This window comes from Eumetopias jubatus, unplaced genomic scaffold (assembly GCF_037043125.1).
Source record: "Eumetopias jubatus isolate StellerSeaLion01/CBP00866 unplaced genomic scaffold, mEumJub1_p1.0 scaffold_12, whole genome shotgun sequence".
NCBI classification, from domain to species: Eukaryota; Metazoa; Chordata; class Mammalia; order Carnivora; family Otariidae; genus Eumetopias; species Eumetopias jubatus.
Window position 1 is genome coordinate 87,047,660 of NW_028274818.1, and position 22,529 is coordinate 87,070,188.

At 42.7% G+C, this 22,529-nt stretch overlaps 1 protein-coding gene across 1 annotated transcript in view; it reads right to left on the reverse strand.

Annotated features, from left to right (window-relative positions):
* USP31 (ubiquitin specific peptidase 31) overlaps nucleotides 1-21,777 on the reverse strand; it is a 65,697-nt gene extending 43,920 nt beyond the window's left edge. Inside the window, exon 1 of the mRNA XM_028090378.1 lies at nucleotides 21,142-21,777. Within this exon, the coding sequence (XP_027946179.1) occupies nucleotides 21,142-21,777 (636 nt within the window). The remainder of the gene's footprint in view (nucleotides 1-21,141) is intronic.
* Between the last annotated feature and the right edge of the window lie 752 nt (nucleotides 21,778-22,529).

Here is a 22,529-nt window from a genome sequence, read left to right on the forward strand (position 1 = left end):
GTCAAGGAAAAAAGGAATTATCCTATATAAACCTGGAAAATGTCACAGAGAAAGAAAAGAAAATATCTAAAGCATTGGCTCTTAACCCTTGGCTGCACATTAGAATCATCTGAGGAAATTAAAAAAACAAAAACAAAAACCACGAAGAGGGAGCAGCCCAGAGATGCTGATTTAATTATCTACAGTGGGACCTGATCATTGTTAACCTTTTTCAACTGTGATTTAAAAAAAAAAAAATTCTATTTCTAAGTGAAGCCAAGACAGAAAGAACATGGCCACACTGGAAAAGCTCTGAAGTTTTACTTCCAAAAGCACTAAAACTCATGGGTGGCTCTTTTGTCATAACTGTATTATATCATTTATTACACTATTTTATTCATATCACCAGAACACAAAACCTCATATCTGCCTCCACCATTACACAGTGATCTGGAATGTCTTATTCAATATTATTTCCCCAACACCTAGCAAATCCAATACTTGAAACAAAACAGTAACAATAATGACAGCTAATAACTGAGTGCTTATAACATATCAGGCATTATACTAATTGTTTATAGGTGTTATTTCCTATAAAATTAACCCCCAGAAGTTCCCTATGTTGTTAAGTATTATCATCATTATTTACAGATAAAAAAACTTGGGCTCAGTAAAGTGAAATAACTTGCCCAAAGTTACCACTATTCTTCAACCTCCGACTAAAACAGCCTTAAAACATTTTTGTCCAAAAATCCTTCAATAAATGATTTTCTTTTCCTTACATGACTCAGGTTCATACAGGGCTTGATCATTCGGAAATGTCACTTCTCAATGTGGACATAAAACATGTGTTGGAGACTGAACTACAGCTGTACCAAGCCTGAGGCTTCTGGGAGCTTATTTGCTTTTAAATAAATGCTTGTTAATGTGTTTGTTTTGTTGTAGTTTGCATTTTTTCCTATGACTGAAATATAGCCCAGAAACAAAAAAAATGGAGTTTATCTAATTGAGATGTTATCATTTGAGGAGTAAGGAGGAATTTGGACTATGTCAGAAGATCAAGTTGCAGTATGTGAAGAACTATGTCCTGCCTGAGTGTCCCAGGATGCTGGAGAAAGCAAACAAGACAGAGACAACAATCTGACTCTGGAAAACTACATCTGTCTCTCATCAGCAAATGTAAAGGGGGATGCTCTTCACCTTACAATGCTCAAGCGGCTCTGCTGGTGGCGCTGAATCCCGATTCGCCCTTCCATCCTTCCCAAAACACCCTATGTGGCCAAGTCTCGCTGACTCCAAGGTTAAAGTCAGCTCAGGTCACCAAAATGTGTTTACATACCTAATCAAGTAACTTAAGTAACTCAAGAGTATCTTCTTTTCGGTCTCTTTGTCATTATCCAACACAGTCTAAGATTCTTCCCAACTGTAATAAAATACGCTTTTTAAAAGTTTTTTTTTTTAGGGCGCCTGGGTGGCTCAGTCGGTTAAGCGTCTGCCTTCAGCTCAGTTCACGATCCCAGAGTCCTGGGATCGAGCCCTGCATCAGGCTCCCTATTAGTGGGGAGTCTGCTTCTCCCTCTCTCTGCCTGCCGCTCTGCCTATTTGTGCTCGCTCTCTGTCAAATAAATAAATAAAATCTTTTAAAAAAAGTTTTTTTTTTAAAGGAGGAAAATTTGACTAACAACACAGTCAAAAAAGCAAATGTCCAGTCCTGATTTAGCTAAAAGGCCTCTTCAAGAGTTAAAAGTCAAAACAGAGGGCGCCTTGATGGCTCAGATGGTTAAACATCTGCCTTCAGCTCAAGTCATGATCCCAGGGTCCTGTGATCGAGTTCCGCATCGGGCTCCCTGCTCCTTGGGGAGCCTACTTCTCCCTCTGCCTCTGCCTCTCTGTGTGTGTGTCTCTCATGAATAAATAAAATCTTTAAAAAAAAAAAGTCAAAACAGAGATCTTGGAGCCCTCCCCCCACGTGCTAGATGGGATGCTGCTTCATTCATAAATTATTTATTTAATAAAGATCTTTAGATTTTTTAAAAAAAAAAGTCAAAACAGAAAAACTAGAAAAGCCATCTAAATATCTATGAAATTATTATATACTCCTACCATGGAACAAATGTTTAAGTTTTAGAAAACATGGAGAAATACACAATACAATTAAGCAGAAAGAAGATGCAAAACTACATATGAACATAATCTCAAACTTTTAAAATACATCTTTAAAGACCTTTTTGTCTTTTATCCTTCTAAATATACACTGAAACATTAACAGTCATTGCCTCAGAGTGGCAAGTTTTAGATGAGTTATCCCTTTCTTCTTTATATGTTTCCATATTTCCCACGTTTTCTAAAATGAATTTGTAACAATGACCATGTGGGGATCTTATGAGAAAACACCCTAGTATACTGGCCAGGGAACCCAAATCTCCTACAAAGAAGATGGGGCTGGCAAAACAAAGAAATGTACCTTATTAGGGGCCCCAAATTCTAGTGAGTCAGACTGCACGATGCTGATAATTTCTTTTTCCTCTGCTACACAGACCTAAGGAGCTCAAACCAAAGTTTTCTGCCTATAGTAATCCTAAACCCAAACCTATGCCAATCTTTGAATCTTATCACTGGTGGAAAAAAGGGACTGCAGCTAACATCAAAGAAAAATAGGGGCAAGAGACAGAGGAAAAAAAAAAGAGTTTATGTCTACAGACACCCACCAGGGGCCTTTTTAAGCCATTCTGTCTTGCCAAGTAGGAGGTAAAAGCTTAGCCCTGGGAAGAGAAAAAAAACCCAAGGTCAGCTTCCTGATCAAGTGGACAGAAGCACAGGAGGAACATGGGCTTGGCTTATAAACTCAGCACGTGGCATTACTCACTGGCACAGGGGCCAAAGTTCTTGGTTGAGTGGTACTGCTCTTTGGGATGGAAGTGAAGTGACCTATACGCCCTTGGAGGTGGAATAGAGTGAGAAAGACAAGCAGTGGGGGATGCATAAGGTCAAGCCTTGAACTATCCCAAAGCCAAACATGCATATATTTCTTCTATAATCTGTGTGTGTGTGTGTGTGTGTGTGTGTGTGTGTGTGATTATACACAAAGAGACAAAGTATGCATCCTCTTGATTCTGAATATATTGATATTTGACCATAAGCAGATATAAAATGTTTTTGACCAAACAGCCAATTTTATAAAGGGATCCAAAATATTCTGGAAATAATCTTGCTTTGAAGCATTATTATTATTGCATTTTGATAACTGAAACATCAACTAGTAGTAACCAAGAGGTATCATTCATAAGCAGATCCAGCAAGTTTCACTACAAATTATGTGTTCATATTGCCAAAAACCTGGAGTGCCATAAACCCAATAAATCTTAGCTGGCTGAAGATGCTTTCAAGTCATGGGCCTGCCATATCGCCTCTTCACACCCAACACTGTGTGCCTGACAGTCAGGCCAGGCTGACTCCTGAGCTGCACACAGGTACAGTCTCCAAATCAATCCTGGCCTCTGCCAGTTCTTTCAACCCTCACCATGAAAATCAGATCGCATAAAAACCAGCACAAGGTGCTCGTCCTGGCTCCAGGCTTTTCCTAGCAAACTAAAATTTAGAACCTGCCCAGCCTCAGCCTGGTACGGCCTGGCCAATTCTAGCTGGTTCGGGCCTTGGTCATCTGCCTGTAGAAGGTGAAGATTAAACGGAAGAGTGTGTGAATACATAGATAACAAAGGGAAGTCTGTGAAATCAAAACAGGGTAATTCCCTAAGTTATCAAAATGTTACTATCATATGGGTATACTTCCACTCTAAAGGACAGACGAAGCTGTCCTATCTCACTAGTTATTAAAGACATGCAGATTAAAACAGTAAAATGCTACTTTTCACCTATGGACACAAAGATTTCTATTTTGCAACAGTGGGACGTAAAGACATTCTTACACACGGCTAATGGCACAATCCTGTAAAATAAGGTTATCAGTGTGACTTAAGGATCTTCAAAACAGACAGCCACTGAACCAGGAATTTCACTTCTACATATCCTAAAGAAATAATCAAAAGTAACTGTAGTTTTCTTACGGATTTTAATAATTCATATATATAATGAATAATAACCATTTTCTGCTCCTAAAAAAAGTGAAAGATATATGTAAAAAATCTTCATCACAACCAGAAACCATCCCTGAATAGGTCATCATATACCTTCACTCAATGATCTGAAGAGTTTTTGTCACAAAAATTAATCATAATACAATATGAAATGAAAATCACATTAATGCAAAACTGTATATACAGTTTGATGCCAATTATGTTAAAACACACAGAGAAGGGAGAGAAAGCAAGAAAGTAATATGCCAAACAACATCCATACATTTTCAATTTTCCTTTCAATTTTTACATATTTTCTAAGTTTTCCACAATAACTTATATAATATTATCAAAATAGATTTTATCTCATAATGAACTTCAGCAAAAGAATTCAGACACAAAAGAATATATACTTAATGCAAATCAAAACCACAATGAGGGGCGCCTGGTTGGCTCAGTCAGTGGAGCATGAGACTCAATCTCAGGGGTTGTGATTTCAAGCCCCACATCAGGGGTAGCATTTACTTAAAAGATGCCACTTAAAAAAAAAAAAAAAAAAACACAATGAGATACCACTTCACACCCACTAGAATGGCTTTTAATAAAAGACAGACAATAACAAGTGTTGGCAAGAATGTACAGAAACTGGAATCTTCGGGGCGCCTGGGTGGCTCAGATGGTTAAGCGTCTGCCTTCGGCTCAGGTCATGATCCCGGGGTCCTGGGATCGAGCCCCGCATCTCTCTCTCTCTCTCTGACTCTTATGAATAAATAAATAAAACATTAAAAAAAAAAGAAACTGGAATCTTCATGCATTGCTGATGGGAATATAAAATGGTGCAGCTACTGTGCAAAACAGTTGGGCAATTGCTCAAAAAGTTAGACATGGAGTCACAATATGACCCAGCAATTCCACTCCTAGGCATATACCAAAAAAATGAACACGTATGTCCACACAAAAATGTGTGCATGAATGTTCAGAGCAGCATTATTCGTAACAGCCAAAAAGTAGAAACAACCCAAATATTCATTAATGGGTGAATGGATAAACAAAACGTGGTATATTCATGTAATGGAGTATTTTTCAACTATAAAAAGGAATGAAGTATAATGATGAACCTTGAAAATACATGCTGAGTGAAAGAAGCCAGATGCAAAAAAACACATGTTGCAGGATTCCATGTATACGAAAGGCAAATCCCCAGATACAGAGAGTAGGTCAGTAGACACCCAGTTAGACACCCAGTTAGACACCCAGTGCTGGGAGGCTGGAGGGTGAGGGGTGACTGCAATTAGCAATGAGGTTTCTTTGGGGGGATAATAAAAATGTTCTACAACTGATTGTGGTTATGGTTGCACAATTCTGTGAATATACTAAAAACCACTGAATTGTACACTTTAAAAGGGTGAATTATATGATATGTAAGTTATATCTCAGTAAAACTGGTTTGATTTTTTTTTTTTTTTAATTTTAAGTAGGCTCCACGTCCAATATGGGGCTCGAACTCATGATGCTGAGATCAAGATTTCCATGCTCTACTGACTGAGCCAGGCAGGTGCCCCAATAAGGTGTTTTTATTTAAAAAGAATATATACTTTACTATTTCACTCACAATAAAACTCATGAACAGGCAAAGCCTGTTAGAGGTGTTAGAGGTCAAGAGAATGGTTCCCTTGGGGAGGAGGGAGAAGGTGGAACTTGGGAAAGGGTCATCGAAGGAGCTTCTGGAGTGCTGGTGATGTTCCACTTCTTGATCTAGTTGAAACATTATCACTTTAGGATAATTCACCAAGCTGTACACTAACAATGTATGCATTTTTCTGTATGTATGCCGTACTTCATTAAAAAGTTAAAAAAATTAGAGGGGCCTGGGTAGTTCAGTCAGTTGAGCATCTGATTTCGGCTCAGGTCATGATCTTAGGGTCCTGGGATCGAACCCCACATCAGGCTCCTCGCTCAGTGGGGAGTCTGCTTGTCTCTCCACCCCCACTCATTCTCTCTCTCTCTCAATCTTATAAAAGATTTTATTTATTTGAGAGAGAGAGAGAGCATGAGCAGGGGTAAGGGGCATAGAGTGAGAAGCAGACTCTCTGCTAAGCAGGGAGCCTGCTGCGGGGCTCGATCCCAGGACCCTGGGATCACGACCTGAGCCGAAGGCAGATACTTAAACAACTGAGCCACCAAGGCACCCCATAAGTAAAATCTTATTTGAAAAAGTTTAAAAAGTTAGTTGACTTCAAAAAAGAAAAACACTAAAGTTTCTTAATTTAGCCAGACTCTTATACCCTAACTCAGTTTATTTAGTCTTATTTGGAGCTGACTGTATTTATCTGGTTGCTTAACGAGAAGCAGATTAAAAACTGCAAAAGACAGGAATGAGGAAGCAGGAGGTATAGGCCCCTAGGATAAAGCAAAACTGAATAAACCAAGAGAAAACTAAGGAAGGACCATGAAGAAAGATGGTAGGAAGCAAGAGAGTATTACAAAAAAAGCAGACATAAGAATTCAAACAATACAGCAATCTAGCACCAATCGTTATATCCCATAGGACTTATAATCCCAGTAGCCCCAAAGAAACCTCCACAGCACAGAAGAACGTAAAAGATGATGCTTATTAGAGTCTAAAAATCACCAAGGACAGAGTGAAATATATCCAGGATTTTCTCCTAGGAAAGTTAGTGTGTAAATACTCTATCAGGTCAACAATCAAATAATAAAGTTAAAAATTTAAAGACCTGATATTCGAACAAATAATTATCTAGGAAATAACTTATATAAAACACTTATTCCCCCCAAAGGCCAGATGAATGGGTTAATGTGTTATTCGAAAAGATCATAAAATGACAACACAAGGGCACAGACTATATCATCCTGAAAAGTACCCTCCAGGGGACAGATGCCTCAGTTGAGACATCTAGCTCTATAACACTGGAGATTTAAATACTACCCCTTCAAAAATAGTCTATAATTCAAGGGGTCAAAACCTAGAGCACACATGCATCAAAGGTGAGCTACAAAACAATTAGAGTGGCAAGGCCAAACCCAGAGAAAATTTTGAGGCAGAACACATTTCTCTTCAGCACTTGACTACAGTGGCCTTTTGTAGGATTCTCCATATCTTCTTCCTACCAAGGTCCCTTTCCTATGTCTCAGGCTTGCTCTTACAGACTGGGCTGGTGGATGTGTGAGATGGCTGGTTGGTTTTTCCTGCTAAAATGTTCCCATCACTAAAGGAACCAATGGTTGTCAAACATTGTGATCTGTGAAGCTGATCTCATGTGGCAATGAAAAGGAAAATAAAGAAACTGAGGCTCAGTGACCAGCTCACTAAATTCAAAACTCATGGGTTCTGATTTTCAAAAGGGAAGGAGCAGACCTGCATCCCCGGCTGTCCTCACCCTACTCCTGGCACAAACCTCTGATGCTGACAGCCTGAAGCCTGAGACAGAATCTGGTATCACCAGGAAGTGGGTGTGGGCAGTTAGACCAACCTACTCTGCTGCCTGGCACCACAACAGAGCCTCAAAGGGTAACGACCAACAGGTCTCCAACCGAACCAACCCTTCCTCCTGCGGGATACATGATAACAAGCTACCAAAGCTCCTCTCTCTCACCCACCTGCAGGGAAATGAGGCAACTCTCCTCTTTCCTTCCTTCCTGTCACTATTAAAATCCTGATATCATTAACTAGTAGCTATTCCCCATGAGCTACTGCTTTTAAAGGAGTTTGTCTTTTCTTTAGCATTTCTAGTTTATTCTAACTCTCAAGGCATAAAGGCTCTGAAATGAGGGAGATTTACCAAGCTGTCACTATACTATGAAAAAGGGCTTCTTCCTTTATGGGAAGATTACAGGATGTTCCAAGTTAATGTATCTTTAAAATTACCAGGAGCACCTCTAGTCAGGAAAAGTTCTATAATTCTTCTCCAGCTATAGAGAGCTCTGGACCTCAAATAAAAGGTGGAATCTCCTTCCTTACAATTTAAATACAAGCCTTTCTCTGCCTCCCTCATTGCTCAAAGTAAAGCAGATACAGAAGTTAGGTCCCTGCCCATTTATTCACTCATAAACATGCATACAAAGGACAGGACCAGTTATTATGGGAAATTTAGAGATTCACAGAATTAGAAGTCTGTAGAAATGCCTCACGGAAATAATAATTTATGTATCTACTTTACAATGTTATAAGAAATAAATAAAATAATCCACTGTGCAGGGCATGTGGTAAGCACTCATACATCAGCTATAGGAAAAAGATGGAAAAACTTCTGTACAATGTGCTACCATTGATCTAAATAAGAGAAAATATGAATACACGCACAATACATACACATATACACATACACATCAAGCAAAACTAATTTGCTTATATTAAAACAATGAAAGAATAAATCAAAATTTAGGGAGAAAGAGAATAGGGTGTCAGGATCAAAGACAAACTAGACTTATTTGAATAGATTTTATATTGTATATTTGACTTTGGGCCATGTATTTTATTTTTTACATAATTATGCAACAAAATTAAATTTTAAGAAGCAATCACTCAAAATCAAAAGCAAAAAGAAACGAATGAATTTAACTAAGTATCCAGCTGGTGACAAAGTCATACTAAGAACTATTCCAAATGACTTTAAAACATAGTAATTTGACTCTACAGACCTAGCAGGCCATGTCCTATGGGCAAAAAAAAGAAAGAAAGAAAGAAAAGAAATCTTAAATATTTTTCAAATACTTGTATGTTGGTGGTAGTATTGGGATCATTGCCCTGAGACTTATGAGTGCACTGTGGGATAATGCAAATGAGAATGTACACCAGTGCTGGGAACAGGGTTTTCAGCATAGTTCGAGAAAGGAGAAATAGATGCAAGATCAACGAGTGAAAGAAAAACCCTGAAATCCTGAATGGGAATTATCAATATGAATTCATGATTTATTATTTCTTTAAAAGAAGTTACATACTTCCTAGCTCTGTCTACTTAGAAGACACAGACATCACGTGCACCCCTAGTGCCCAGACTGTGACCTCTTAGTGCCATTTGCCAATAAAAGGCAACCAGGGCTCCTTAAAGAAATGAATGATCCCAGATCCCGGCAGGAAACATGCAAGATGAGCCTAGGATATCTTCCCGGGATTCTGGTGTGACATCACAGACTACTTATGTCAAAAGGACTTAGGAGCCAACTTCTTCTACTGGCCAAAAATGGGACCATTTGAGCATCAATAAGGTTAGTAATTTTAACTGAAACACACTGGATACACACTTAAATCCATGAGTTCATATGGTTACAACAAAAACTCACCAGCCATATTTTGAAATTAAGAAATTATTTTGAGGGGTGCCTGGGTAGCTCAGTCCGTTAAGTGTCTGCCTTTGCCTCAGATCCCAGGGTCCTGAGATCAAGCTCTGCATCAGGCTCCCAGGGAGCCTGCTTCTCCCTCTCCCGCTCCCCCCTGCTTGTGTGCACTCGCTCTCTCTCCCCGCCCCGTCAAATAAATAAATAAAACCCTAAAAAAAATTATTATGAAAACCAAAAATAAAGGGGGAAAAAAACCTCAAGCATTTATGTTGCCTTTCTTCTCCAAATTTACTTTGGGGTAACCAAATAATTGATAAGGGCAAGAGTCTGTACAGAAACGTTCTAATAAGAATGTTAAAGTTAGGGGCGCCTGGATGGCTCAGTCATTAAGCATCTGCCTTCAGCTCAGGTCATGATCCCAAGGTCCTAGGATCAAGCCCCACATCGGGCTCTCTGCTCAGCGGGAAGCCTGCTTCTCCCTCTCCCACACCCCCTGCTTGTGTTCCCTCTCTTGCTGTCTCTTTCTGTCAAAATAAATAAATAAAATCTTAAAAAAAAAAGAATGTTAAAGTTATAACATCACCATTTTCAAGCCTCAATGAACTAATGGATCAAGGAATAATCATCAATGTCTATTAACGTAGTAAGACACACAACCAGACATTACAGGCTTCCTGATGAAAGTTTACAAGACTACCAAAAAAACAAAGGGGGAATTTAAAAAAAAGAAAAAAAAAAACCATTTCAACTCTGAATCTCATTAAGTCTCTAAATCTATCATTTTACATGAAATATGGAAACAGAACATTTCAACTGAAACTACAGGAATACAACAGGCAAACTCAGACTCTGGGAAGCACTACAGCAGTGCTCTTCAAAATGTGATCCCTGGACAGGTGTCCATCTGTGAACTTTTTGTCACCAGTCCATGACCAGGAAAGTACAGAAATTGAGAGCAGACATTTAGAAACATTTAGAGCAAATTAACAGTAGTTTTATGTCTACTGAGTCTAAATTTTAACAGGGCCGGTTTTATGTATGCTTTTTACTCCATTTTCCTGGGAAAGCTTAAATGCCAAGCTAGAAATTTATACTGTACGTTGTATATAAAAGAAAAAGTAAAAGCAATTTTTAAGAACAGAAATAATGAGGGCGCCTGGGTGGCTCAGTTGGTTCGGCAACTGCCTTTGGCTCAGGTCATGATCCTGGAGTCCTGGGACCGAGTCCCGCATCGGGCTCCCTGCTCAGCGGGGAGTCTGCTTCTCCCTCTGACCCTCCCCCCTCTCATGTGCTCTCTCTCTCTCTCTCATTCTCACTTTCTCAAATAAATAAATAAAATCTTTAAAAAAAAAGAACAGAAATAATGTAATCACAGGTAAACTTTAAGATTAATCTGGCAGCAATAAAAACTGTCCATTGGAAGAGACAGAGTTTAGAAATGGGGAAGGGTACTTGGGGGCCACAGACTTAGAATGACTGCCTTCATTTTCACCACCTGCTATTTACTGAATAGTTACTAAGTATAAGTTTCTATACTAAACTTTTATTTATATCTTCTTATTTAATCCTCATAAAAAACCATGTAAGGCTCTGCTACTTACTAGCACCAAACTCAATATCCTAATATCAAAAATGGGATAATAATGCCTCTTTCAGAGGGCTTTAGTGAAAATTTAATGAAAAAATTTTTATGAATGTACAGTTGATCCTTGAACAATGTGGAAGTTAGAGGCACTGACCTCTACAAAGTCGAAAATCTGTGTGTAACTTCGGACTCCCCAAAAACTTAACTACTAATAGTGACAACCACAAGTGATCACTTTTTATTGCAATATACAACTTACTGGACAGACTAACTGCTCACATAGAGATGATCAGCGTCACTCGCATTATAAGCGGATGCTCACAACAGTCAAGCTCACCGCAAGAGCAACGGGAGGTGGCCACGAAAACCCCACAGTAGTACAGCATGTACTACAGTGAATTTTATGCAGCTATGATTTAATACTGCATCTCTAAACTTTTTACATTTGACTGTAAATTGTGCCATGTACAGTCTGTGTGTGCTTAAGTTTTGATAGATTTTATCTACATCTATTTTATGCATTCATGACATACCTAACTTCCACTTAATTTTTTTGATATTTCTAGGCTATGCAGTTCATCCGCAAGTTTCTTTTAATTGCCACAAATCTCCAGAAAAGTTTCACATATATATATATATACATATGTATATGTGTGTATTTTTTTTATTTCGCATATAGGTGGACCCACACAGTTCAAACCAGTGTTGTTCAAGAATCAAATGGACTTTGTAAATGATTCGGCTCCACACAAATAAATGGTATTTTCATTATTATGATTATTGTTTCTTAAATCTCCTAAAAATCAGAGAGCTCTGCCTTGCTTTTAAAGATTATAATACTGGGATGCCTGGGTGGCTCAGCTGGTTAAGCATCTGCCTTCAGCTCAGGTCATGATCTCAGGGCCCTGGGATCGAGTCCTGCATTGGGCTCCCTGCTCAGCGGGAAGCCTGCTTCTCCCTCTCCTTGCTGCTCCCCCTGCTTGTGCGTGCGCGCTCTCTGACAAATAAATAAAATCTTTATTTTATAAAAAAATAATTAAAGATTAAAATACCAAGGGCACCTGGCTGGCTCAGTTAGAAGAGCACATGACTCTTGACCTCAGTTTGAGCCCCACGTTGGGTGTAGAGTTTATAAATAAATAAATAAACAAACTTGGGAAGGAAGGAAGGAAGGAAGGAAGGAAGGAAGGAAGGAAGAAAGGAAGATAGGTTAGAATACCAAGAATTAAATTAAAAGAATTTACTGAGCTGGTGATGTGCTTACAGAGATTCCTTACAGTAGAAGCAACAAAGGCATTTCCTGACCAGTCCCATGAAATCTTCCAACATGTGAACTGTTTGTTTGTGGACACATTGTTTGCTACCATCCAAGCTCAACAACCGGAGGGAAGAAGCAACAGATGTTCAGTGACTGGCCAATTCCTCTAGGAACTGCCACAGTCCATGGCATCAAACAATGATTTCTAAATGGAGAAAGATCACAGTCAGATGAAAGACAAGATATATCGTTGTGCTCCACTGCAAAAATGTTGTTTGTTAAACATAAAAGGTCATTTGAGGAACAGCCAACAAACGATTAATTAGCAAAGCAAACAAGAATATTTTTGAGGGAAAAAACTACAGAGGACAGAACTTTAAATCACTCGGCTTTCAGTGATTTCTTTTCCACTATTATACATAAAAGGTTTTTTTGTGGAAACCATGAGGTCATTGTTTTGCAGAGTCTTTACTATAGGAAACAGCTGTGGAGAACTACACAAACAGTGAACACTGCCCTATTTAGTAGCCCCTCATTGTGACAAGTGTATAGACGGGGACAGGAAAAATCCATCAAACCACACTCTAATAACAAAAGAGGCAGAGTCAAACTAAAAGCTTTAGGCCACACAAAGGAAGACAAAAAACAACTAGTTCAGGATAAGCATCTGTAAGTCAGGACAAGCACCTGTATTATTACATCTGTATCTTGACTTAGAATTCCAAGAGCAGCTGCTTTCTACATGGGTCACCAAAAACTCAAATGATTCACTTTGCATAATACCTGATATATGACAGACATTCAACAAGTTACTTAAAAAAAAGTTTCCTAGTACTCTTATGTTCAAACACTACATGGCCTGTCTGAAACTGAACTTCCCACCCACCTCCAGAACCGTTTTCCATTCTGTGCTTCCAATCTTGAACAGTGCCATCCCAAGTCACCCTGTTTCAATACCTCCAAGTTATGCTCCTTTCCTCCTTCTTATTCACTCTTCACACACCCATAAAGCTGCCAAACACCGTCAACTCTCCTTCAAATAGATATTCTGTATATGCTCAAAGGTCAGAGGAAAGGAACAAAAGACACGGAAAAGGAAATAAATATATTGAATCCACTGCAATCCATGACAGGGTGTGTGATTCCCTTAAAATACCACCCAAGACTGCTTAAAGTTGTCCAGTGATAAAAATACAATTATGTGAGATAGCTCACATAATATGCAGCTGAATTCAAGTCTACACAGCTAGTCGTAGACCGCACCATAGTTCCTCCTGTCTATCAAGACTCCCTTTCTTAAATATCTCATGACCCCGGACCCCATGTGTTCAATTTAAATGCACGATCTTTTCTGCCCCTTGTGCTTCCCAAACCACTTCCCCTTTCCAACTGCTCCATTTCTGTCAGATAATCCCCATTATATTCTCCATCCCTCAGGTCTGAAACCGTGGTGTTTACTACGCCATCCCTTGGACTTTCCCTAATAACATGATGATGTCCTCCAAAATGTCCCTTGGACTCACTCTTTCCTCCTCCTTTTCCTCTGTTCATACCTATGACTGCCCTCTTGCATTTACTTTCTCCTTCATCTGATTCTTTTGTGCTCACCATCACAACAATTTTTCAAAAACATCCTTTTCATCAAATTTGTCTGCACAGCTCAAGCCTATATTGAAATACTACTGACTGCAGCCTCAAGGCTAAACTATTGTGACAGACTTTCAAGGCCACTCACAATCTGCCCTCTCTCAGCTCATTCATCTGCATTTATTTCCCCTTCTCTCCAAATCAGTGGTTCTCAACTGGGGCAATTTTGCCCCCCAGGGGATATTTGGCAATGTCTGGAGACATTTTTGATTGTCATGACCAGGGTAGGGAGAGGCGTACTACCAACATATAGTGGGTTGAGGACAGGGACATCACTAAACATCCTAATATGCCAGGGTAGTCCCCGACAAAAACTGACCCTGTGAAAGAAAATAACTTTAAGTTTAAAAAACGACGAACAAGGGCAGTCACTAATAGGAGGAGGCACATGTCAGGGGGGTAGGGCCCTAGCATGCACCATGGATGGGTCAGAGAGTCCTGTCCTCTACAACTCTTTGCTGGGCAATATGGCGAGGTGTAGCCACATTTTAAACGCACCTTCCCTTTGACTCAGCAATGCCACTTCTAAGACTCAGTCTTTAGAAAAGGAGACTTGATATATGTTGAAGGATTGGCTATCATGATTAAAAAGTTTATACAACCTAAACACCCTTCCTTGGACTATACAACTGTTAAAAAGAATGAGGTGGGGGGCACCTGGGTGACTCAGTAGTTAAGCATCTGCCTTCGGCTCAGGTCATGGATCCCGGGGTCCTGGGATCAAGCCCCGCATCGGGCTCCCTAATCAGCGGGAAGCCTGCTCTTCCCTCTTCTGCTCCCCCTGCTTGTGTTCCCTCTCTCACTGTCTCTCTCTCTCTGTGTCAAATAAATATAAATAAAATCTTTTTAAAAAATTAAAAAAATAAAAAGGATGAGGTGGGTTTAGATGTATCAACAAAAAAACAAAGTAAGTCATGCTATCCACGGGGAAGAGGGAGAGGGGAAACAAGTTACAGAACTATATGTGGAGCATGCGCCCATCGATGTAAAAGATGTATACACATGTTTATACATGAATTTAAGTGGTCTGAAAGGATTATTTTTAAGAAAGACTTCCAAAAGCGCCTAAGTCTGAGAAGCAATGGCAAATACATAAAGTTAGCTGCAGCTGATCTTATTTTCACAAAGATTCAGCACCACAGTCTTAGAGGAAAAAAACACTACATATTTCAACACAGCCCCCCTACCTCTTTATGTTTTATGTTGAGAACTGTCATTTCAGAGGTTGTAAAGATAAGGCAACTACAGGCGCAGGACTCAGTGTGTGCCTCAGCAATGTAGGGGTGACAGAGTGAAGTCAGAACTCTGGTTCTGGGCACCTGGGTGGCTCAGTCAGTTAGGTGCCTGCCTTCGGTCACGATCCCAGGGTGCTGGGACTGAGTCCCACGTCAGGCTCCCTGCTTCTCCCTCTGCCCCTCCCCCCGCTCATGCACACGTGTGCTCACTCTCTCTCTCTCAAATATAAAAAATAATAATAATAAAAAAGAACGCTGGTTCTGTTCCCCTGGTCTCTAGCCAGCAGGTGAACCTCAGTTCCCCCATCCAGAAAGAGGTGAGGCTGCTCACATCTCCCCCACATCTCCTTCTAAGTCTAAAATTTGATGACTCTATTACCTCCTCTCTCCTTCAGAGATGTGGAGCTTCACTGAAACAAAAGTGACAGCATTTGACAGGCAAGGGAACTGACCAGGAAGAGACATACTTTCTATTCTATACTCAGCTACAAAGCTAATTTTTCTACATTTCAAATAAATTCAGGGGGTACCCTGAGGTCTGAGTACTCCCTGGGAACCACTGTGACATACCAATATCCTAAACATCTTCTCACAAACCAGGAAAACTTAGACCATAGGTCTGCAGCATAAAATCGGAGCCCCTAACATGAGTCTGTGAAAAAGTTAGGTGTGAAACAGAGCCAGTATAACCCTGATTGCTAGCTTGTCTGCCCCTACTCATTTTTACATTTATTCCCTTTGTAACCTGAGAACTCTCACCAATAAATAAACACCACCGGGCACCACAGTTCAAAGGGAAAAATATAGAAGAGAAATTTCTATTCATCAATTATTTTTTGTTTTACTGCAAATTTGCAGTTCTTTTATCAGTAGATCACTCTGTTCTAGTTGTTCTTTGGGAGCACAGTTTGAAAACTGCTGCTATAAAACGTATCTTTGTTACTTGAGATGACCATCCATCTTTTTACTGACTGCAAAGGGGCACTAATCACTAGAAATCAGCATCTATATGAACCTGGAAGTGTGCATGCTAATATCCTACTAGTGAGACAATAAGCTCATTTCCTCTAAAAACAGCATATTGAGTATTTGGGTTTCAGAATGATTTATTTTCTCTAAAAGGCATTTTTACTAAGACAGTGATCCAAGGACCTGCCAGTGAAGTCCAAATTTTACCCTAGTGCTGCTGCAAACACATACACACAGAGGAGAAAAAGTAACAAGGCAACCTTCTAAAGGCTGGGTTGGTAAGAAAAACGCCCTAAGGAGGCTCAAAACATTCCTCCAACAGAATGTTTCTCAATCTTAGCCTTACTGACATTTTGGGCTGGATAAGCCCTCACTGAGGGGAGCAGAGCCCGTAGCACCCCCACCCCAGTTGTGTCAACCAAGTATGTCTCCAGACAGGCCAAATGTACCAGGAATGAAGGGGTTGGGGAACCAGGCAAAAGAGCCCTAGTTGAGAACCCTGCTCAAAGAGGAGAAAAATACCTGCTTAAAAAGAGAAGTGACAGCTAAAGAAATTTCTCAAAGCATACCAAGGTTAGGCCAGTCAATCCATTTCATTCTGGGAAATGAAAGTCCTACCCTAACAACCAACTAACTAGCTCATCCAAAATCAAAAATCCGTTCACCTGCCAAGTTCCTAAAGCTCACATAAATCAATGTGGTTAGAAATCAAGAAAGAATTCTAATCAGAAAACTTACAAAGAAAATCATTAGTAACTTAAGGAAGTTTTAAGACAATAAAAGCACACTCAAAAACACACTAAGTGCTTTTTGAGACCTCAAGGCAAACTCTCAAGATGGCAAATTGGTTTTATCTTCTCTGCCAACTCCAGTCAACTGGTAGTGGCTGCGTGGAGCCCACAATTGAGCAGGATTCTGAGAGCTCAAGGAAAGAGTATCTGCATCGAACATCAACATTGCCACAAACAGGCAAGGGGCCGTGGTAACAGGTATGCCTCACATCCACCTTCTTGGTGTTGAACTCAACTTTCTTTATGCTCAAAATAATACCCATCAAATTGGGCTGTAATAAAACATTTTGGGGGAAAAAAGTAATCCTCCAGAGTGCCACCAGACTTAACCTAATTCAGGGGCAAAAAGAAAAAAAAAAAAAAAAAAGAGGAGGAAGAAGAAGAAATCTGATCCTGTCACTCTCCTGCTTAAGAATCAGCCCTGGATTCTCAGCTTCCATAGGATAATGTCCAAACCAACACAGCCTACAAAGGCATTCACAATCCACTTACAACACCCTTCTTCCAAATTTTCTGCACCCCCATTATTCTCCACGGTGTAACCAGCCACCAAACGTCTCACTGTTCCCCCAAAACCACATGCCCTTTCATGCCATCTCCACCCCTTCTCTGCCTGGCTAATTTCTATTCATCCTGCAGACCACTGCACTGTGATGCTTTACTTGTTCCCTAGAACAAGTGTTCCCTGGACCTACAGCATCAGCATCACCTGGGAGCTTGATAAAAATGCAGAATCTCAGACTCCACCCCAGCTCCACCAAATCCAAAACAGCTCGGTAACAAGATGCCCACGTGAATATGTGCACATTGAACTGTAAGAAGTGATGTCTTGGGCGCCTGGGTGGCTCAGTCGTTAAGCGTCTGCCTTCGGCTCAGGTCATGATCCCAGGGTCCTGGGATCGAGTCCCACATTGGGCTCCCTGGGATCGAGTCCCACATCGGCCAGAAGGCTGCTTCTCCCTCTCCCACTCCCCCTGCTTGTGTTCCGGCTCTCGCTATCTCTCTCTCTGTCATATAAATAAATAAAATCTTAAAAAAAGGGGGGGGGGCGCCTGGGTGGCTCAGTCGTTAGGCGTCTGCCTATGGCTCAGGTCATGATCCCGGGGTCCTGGGATCGAGCCCCGCATCGGGCTCCTGCTCCACGGGAGGCCTGCTTCTCCCTCTCCCACTCCCCCTGCTTATGTTCCTTCTCTCGCTGTGCCTCTCTCTGTCAAATAAATAAATAAAATCTTAAAAAAAAAAGAAGTGATGTCTTGGGGAACGTACCAGGTCTCACTGGACTCAGTTCTTCACAGGCAGGTACAGTGTCTTCCCAAAATCAAAGTGCCTCACACACTGGCAGGTTGCCTCTGAGGCAAATCCCTCCTTTAGGAAGGGAAACCCAAACATCCACCTTCCAGCCTCCATGGCAGCCAGAGGTGGCCAAGTGACATGGTTGTAAGTCAATGAGATGTCAGCAGAAGCCTGCTGAGGGGACGCTTCTGGAAGAACTTTTATTTTCCCAGTGACTTCCTGCCTTGACAAACATTAAGGATAAAAAGCCAAGACGTAATAGGGACAAAATAGCTAAGAACAACAGAGCGGAAACAGAAATGGTCTGAGTCCCTGTGGGCCCTTCAAGCCACTGTACCACATTAGAACGTGTACCTCCAGACTTACTGTTTAAGCCGATTCAACATCTTTATTGCTTAATACAATCATCATTAGGGCTTCCTCTTTTTGCGCTGAATGCATTACTAACTGATGGAGTAAACCCTCAATAAATGGGAAGTGAATGAATGAATGAATGAATGCAATGCGAAATCTACTAAAGGTTCAGAAGGTTATATGTTTTATTTTATTTTTTTAAGATTTTATTTATTTATTTGACAGAGAGAGACACAGCGAGAGAGGGAACACAAGCAGGGGGGAGTGGGAGAGAAGCAGACTTCCCACAGAGCAGGGAGCCTGATGCGGGGCTCGATCCCAGGACCCTGGGATCATGATCATGACCTAACGACTAAGCCACCCAGGCTCCCCTAGAAGATTATATGTTTTAAAATAAGACCTCGAAGAATCTGTTCAACTTTGCCAAAGCATGCTTATAAATCAGCCTCTGCATTTCTAGAATCATTGACCCATTTCTGTTCACAGCTTGTTAATGGATTAAAAAAAAAAACCTTTTAAAATGCAATGGAAATGTTCACATACAAAAATGCTGTGGAAATTGATTTTTACATTTTGGAAAGAGTAGAAAACCAAACTTAAAACACTGGGCTCTGACCTTGAAAAGTTTGCAATTGCTGTGGCTACTGATAGGCAACTATAAGCAAAGAGAAAAAAAGAGAAGGAAAAAGACTTAACAGTAGCTGGTTGGTTGCCATTCTCTCCTACTTTCTTATTTTGAGATCTCTGACATGGATCTCATTTTTTTCCAGTCCCTATCCCAGTCCAGTATTTCTATTCAAATTTCCAAGATCAAACAGCAATCACTTTTTTTTTTTAGCAAAACAGAACATTAATAAATATAATGTATTAAAAGGGGACGGGTGCACTTGGGCAGTACTATTCTTCAGCAAGGTGGGTCCTCAACCAAGTGCTGAATCCTCAGATTATCATTTTGCATTTTACTAAAATAATTTATTTTTACTTAAATAAATTTTAAAAGAAACTTTACAACACCAATGGAAAGCCAGTATCATTTGCCACAAACAGAAAACAAATGTAAACACAAAGACAATGAAAACACAACCTTATTAAATCCTAGCTACTGTTACCTGCCGAGGCCTCTAAACTTAAAGCTTGTTCTGTTAAACAAAAGAAAAAGAAAGGTGGGGGTGTGAGCATGAGGTGTTAAAGTCAGGCGACCACCAAGCTAAGACCTGTTCTTGGGCATACTCAGGACAGACAGAATGGAAAAGGAATTAACTTTCTACCATGTGATTTCATTCTATTTAACACCATATCCATGTCCCACCCCAAAGTATCCCTCATACAATTTCAAATCATCTTCCCTCTTTTTTGCTCAGAATAAGAGCCCATTTCCCTAGTGCAGCCTAAATGGCCCTACACAGTCTGGCCCAGCCCACCACGCGGCGCTCATCTGAGCTCCAATGGCACCAGCAGACAGCAAACAAGAACCCAACAGCCTTATCTAGCCCACTGCCTGTTTTTGTTATGGCCTGTGAGCATAAGAACGGTTTGTAGAGATAAATATTTGTAATCAATTTGATGACAGGGAACACTAATTTTGAACTCTAACTCCAATGTTATCCCTTCCAAAAAAAAGAATCCCATTCCTCTCATTAGTAGACCCCTATTACAAAGTACTGTACTCATATTTTTATCTTAGTCAATGAGAAATTTGTGGAAATTTGTTTTCTCTTGTTATATAAGTACCTACATATTAGCCTCAATTTTGCATCTTGACCATTTACTATATGGCCCTGTACAGAAAGAGTTTGCGGATCCCAGAGCTACACTGTTCAAGCGCACTAGGCTCTCGCGCTTTCACACTTTCCTTACACCTGGGAAGCAATTCCCCCCTGACCTCCTCAAGGCTGGTTCTCCCGGGTTACTCAAGTCTCAGTTCAAATGTCACCTCTTCCAAGAGGTCACCCTAACCCTGCCCCCTCCCCCATTTAAAGTAGCCTGCCAACACATCAATCACATCACCAGATTTTACTTTCCTGGAACCACTGATACTACCTTCTTACTTTACTGAAATCTTTAATAATAAAAACAATAACGCAGCAAATACACATGGGACTATGTACGACGGAAGCGATTTACATACCAGGTTGAATGCTTTAAAAGTGCCAACCTGTAAGTCAAAAACGATCAAAAATGGGTGACCTCATTGGGTTCAACCTAACATATCAACCTGTTTGCTGCTCACAACCACCTATGACGTAGGTACCTAGATGAGAAAACTGTCACAGAGGTTCAGTCACTTGCCCGAGGTCACACTGCTAGTAAGTGGCACAACGAGGATTTGAAGCCAGGCTCAACACTCCCACCCCCAAGAATGTAAGTTCCATGAAGGCAGCCGGTCTTGTTCATTGCCATAGCCCTCCAGGGCCCATCACAGGGCCAGGCACGTAGTAAGCCCTTAATGAGCACACGATGAATGAATGGGTGCGTCTCCCTTACAATCAGTGGCATCGGTCCTAGACTCGGGGCCCACACCTCTTTAGATCCGGGCGCTGGTTAGCCAGCCGGCCGCGCCGCCAGGAAAGGAGGAATGGAAGACTTTGGGAGACGGTGCCCCAGGGACGGACGCGGGGTGCAGGGCCCCCTCCTGGGGTGGGGACGCGGCGGGGCTCACCTTGAAGTCGCGGCTGTGTTGCGGGGTGTACTCCAGGGTCCAGAGAGCCCGCACCAGGTGCGCCAGCTGCTCGGTGACCTCGCCCTGGCCCTGCGTGCCGCGGCCCACAGGCTGCTCGGGGTCGGGCGAGGGTTCGGGTCGCCCCGCCCGGTACTGGCCGAGTGCCAAGTACTCGGCGAAGAGCTCGGTGTTGCTGAGACACTGCAGCGTGGCGTTCATGAAGCACGTGTTGCCGTGGTTCCGGAGCCCCGCCACCCCGGGCACCGGTTCGGCAGCGGAGGCGGGCGGCGCGGGCGAGGCGGGGGGCGGCGGGCACGGCGGCGGCGGCGTGGGCGCGGCGGCCGGCCCGGGTGGGAAGCAGCTGCGGAGGCCGCCGCGGTCCGGGGCCGCGCCCTCGGAGCTAAGGTGCGAGAGCGTGGACAGCGTCTTGAGAACGCGGCTCATGAAGCTGCCCACCGAGCGCGCCGACGAGGGCGAGGCGGGCGCGGCCGGCCCGGGCCCCCCGGGGCCCCCAGCGCCGCCGCCGCCGCTCGCGCGGCCGCTCCGGAACAGCCGCTTGCTGAAGGAGCGCTTCTCCTTCCCGCCGGCCGCCGCCACTGGCGGCGGCCCGGGCCCCGGCGCCGTTACCTTGGACATGGCGGCGGCCGCCGACGCTCATCACCGAGCCCGCCCGCCCGGCCCGCGGCCCCGCCACGGCCGCCGCCGCATCCCGCCGCGCAGCGCAGCGCCTCACGGAGCTGGGGAGCTCGACGCTCCACACACCTCAGAGCGCCGCCGAGCGAGCTAGCGACCGAGCGGCGGCCGGCGGGGCGGGCGGGCGCGCGCGCGATCCGCCCAGCTGGGCCGCTCACGTGACGCGCCTCTCGGCGCCGCCCGCCCGGCGCTGAAGCCGTGGCGGCTGCCATGTTGACTGTGGGAATGGAGGTGCCCCTCCAGCCAGACCAGATGACTCGCGGCTCCGGGGCGGTCCCGCTTTCTGAAGTCCGAGAGAGGCCATGTCTGGTGTGGGCACGGTCCTGGCGCGGTGGGCACCGCTGGGCTCGTGCCCCGGCATGGACCCCAGGCGTGGGTCTCGGTCTTCTGATTTGAAGGCGGAGGCCTTGGGAAAGTGCGGAGATCAGGATACCGCCCCTTACCAGACCGTGGGAGAAGTAAAAGACATGGCACTGACCAGTCCTGAGCGAGCCAGCCCTGCCAGGCTTCCGAGGGACCCGACTGCCTGCGTGCATACCGGAACGCCATCACAGAGTCTGGCACGTCCTGGCAGGCTTGTCTTCCAGGTGGCCCCTTGGGCTTGCAGTGAAACGGTATAATCAGAATCACCTTCCTTTGCAAGCCTACCTTTAAATCTCCGCTGAGCTCTACCATCATTCATTCATTCAACAAAT